The sequence below is a fragment of the Buceros rhinoceros genome, unplaced genomic scaffold (assembly GCF_000710305.1).
Source record: "Buceros rhinoceros silvestris isolate BGI_N320 unplaced genomic scaffold, ASM71030v1 scaffold7240, whole genome shotgun sequence".
Taxonomy (NCBI): domain Eukaryota; kingdom Metazoa; phylum Chordata; class Aves; order Bucerotiformes; family Bucerotidae; genus Buceros; species Buceros rhinoceros.
The window spans coordinates 26,317-29,084 of record NW_010391213.1 but is presented as its reverse complement, the minus strand read 5'-3'; the positions used below and the strand labels follow the sequence as shown (position 1 = coordinate 29,084).

Below are 2,768 nucleotides of genomic sequence, written 5' to 3'. Positions count from 1 at the left end.
CTGGTGCTTCCAGGCCCAGACACTCCCATCCACCCACCCATTCACCACTTACTTAACATTTCCATTACAGTTCTCTGCATTGGAACCTGCAAAAGCTGTGCCTCACCAGCAGCCCTGTGTGAAGAGCTAGCCATCATCCTCCACTCCGGAAGATAACCCAAATGTAGAATCCTTTCCAGTTTCTAGTTTAACAGAAGTTATGGCAATTTGCAGTAATTTATGTTACCTAGTGCTCTTCCCCCTGTCACTTAGATCCTTCCCCCTTGCAGAAGATGGAATTTCAAGGCAATTGTTAGAAGTTCTGAACCCTCAGCAAGGGCTGTATGTGTAACATCTTAGTGTTCAGCAGTAACTGCAGCTTGCCCTCTGTCAGTTCTTCTCCATTTCCAGCCTAGAGGTTTTTGCTTGCTGATTCCTCTTGGCAGGTGATAACAACTAAATAGATACTGTTTCTGCTCACTGCTGCTCTATTGTTATTTTCTTGTTGCTGCTCAGGAGCAACATCAAGCAGACTAGAAGTATTTGCATCAGTGCCTGCATGGCTCAGGGCGGGTGGGGGAGAAGAGGAATTCCTCTTCTTCCAAGCAGATGCATAATCAGCATTTTAGGGCAGGGGGTAGGCTTTGTCCTGTGAGGGGCGCAATATTCACTGCGAATACATCTTTGTGTTTTCTCAGTCAGATTGCCTTTAATGTCTGCAAATAGTTACCAGCAGTTTACTTCCCCATTTCTGATGCCAGGCATTTTAGTCAACTTGCAGTTTGTGTCTATTTATTAGATAAGATCACGTGTCAGAGGAGCCGACTGAAATAAAATGTTGCTTATTTGGCTGGATTTCTTTTTGTTTGGGGGAAGGCGGGAGGAGTAAGGGAGAAAGATGGTGGTTCTTGGTTTTCCTATCAGCAGAGACAACAGTGGAATGATGTACCAGCTGCACGTGCGGAATAGTGTTTTTAAGGTGTCATACAGGTGATGAAGCATGGCAAGAACTCATGCAGTGTAATGCAAACCTGAGAAATCTGCATGACCTTGTTCATCGCTGTGACAGTTTTTCTCTTCAGGTATATTTTAGACAATCCACGTGTTGTCAAAGGGCGATCGGTGTTGGATCTTGGAAGTGGATGTGGAGCGACAGCAATAGCTGCTGTGATGAGTGGTGCATCCCAAGTCCTTGCTAATGACATCGACCCTAGTAAGGCCTTTTTTAAAATTCAGTGTAAAGATATTTATTTTTTTAAAGCACATTTAACATTGACTTGACTTTACTTGATTTGGGAGCAATTCAGGTTCCAAACAAGAGTTTCAAGAATCCTAAAAAGATTAATAGATTTTGCCATATTAGAAGCTGGGTTGTACTAGCATCTCCTGCACCAAGTGTATCTGAGAATGAACAGACAGCAGTTTCTATCAAGTGTTGCCAGCAGACCATCATGGCTGGTTTGGAAGAGAGCTCCAAGCACAGATGGCATCTCCATAGGTCCATAGCACTTTCCTGAGCTCAGGGCCTGGGTTTTGCCTTTACCCCCAAACTGTTTTTCCATAATTGACTCATTAATTCAGTTTATTTATAATTTAATTATTGGTTAGGGATGAAGTATATCCATAGATTAAGGCAGTTGGATGTTCTGGTTTGATTCCATGATTATTTTCCATTGGTATCTATTCCATGAATAGATCTTTCATATGTCATGGTGCAGCAAGGACAAAATTCCATCATTTTATGCCAGATTTTGACCCATAATGAAACTGTGTCCCTAGATAGGATAAACAAAAATATTTAAGAGATGAAACTGAAAGATGTGTCAAGGGAATTTGTAACGGGGCTGAATGGCAGAATCCTGAAATGTAACTTTCATCTTACTTTGCCTTTTCTTCAGTTGCAGGAATGGCAATGATCTTGAACTGTGAACTGAACCACTTGAATCCCTTCCCCATCACCATTAAGAACATAATTAATTCAGAGGCTGGCAACTGGGACCTCATTGTTCTAGGAGATATGTTTTATGATGAACAGCTTGCTGATGGTCTGCATCACTGGCTGAGGAAATGCATCAGGATACAACAAACTGAAGTGCTGATTGGTGACCCAGGCAGACATCAGTTTTTAAGCCACAGCATTCGCAGTCACTTGCACAAAGTTATAGAATATTCACTTCCTGAGTACACTAGGCAAGAAAACAATGGATTAACATCAAGTATCGTCTGGAGTTATCAGCCTTCAAATAGCTTAGAAAACTCTTGAAGGTGGCTTCCTAATGAATTTTGTCTCACTTGTTGGCTTTTTTTTTTCTAAGTATATAAAAAGAAAATGGGAATTAAACAGGGAATCTGTCTGTTGATGCAAAGTAGGTGACTGCACCTTCACTGTACTGATTCAGTCATAAGCACTGAGGCTTTCGCTCCATTTGAGGTAAAAACTACATGCAAACTATATTCAAAGGGGCCTGCTCTGCAAATCCTAAGACAAGTTACATGGAAGAGCTTGCATGCTTGATGTTTTCTATGTATATTCATGCCTTGCTCTCTAACACTTGTGAAATGTTTCAGTCATCCAGAATACCGCTGTGGTGAGAAGGCGGTGGCTGAAAGAATACTGCACCGCTTTCACACACTTTTACAGCTTATTTACAGAGAAAATTATTGCTGTCCTTCATAAAACTCTCTGCTAGATTACTCTGCTCGTACTATGCTCAACTTCAAGTGCCTTGCTCTTTTCCTGGGTATCTCTTCTGAATGTCAAACTAACTAATCTGAAGCTCCTCTTTCCC

At 41.6% G+C, this 2,768-nt stretch overlaps 1 protein-coding gene across 1 annotated transcript in view; it reads left to right on the top strand.

Moving 5' to 3' along the window:
- The window catches only part of METTL20 (methyltransferase like 20), a 5,009-nt gene extending 2,509 nt beyond the window's left edge, over window positions 1-2,500 (top strand). The window contains exons 2-3 of the mRNA XM_010140615.1: window positions 1,062-1,192; window positions 1,878-2,500. Of these exons, the coding sequence (XP_010138917.1) occupies window positions 1,062-1,192; window positions 1,878-2,242 (496 nt within the window). The 3' untranslated portion in view covers window positions 2,243-2,500. The remainder of the gene's footprint in view (window positions 1-1,061; window positions 1,193-1,877) is intronic.
- Window positions 2,501-2,768: the final 268 nt, after the last annotated feature.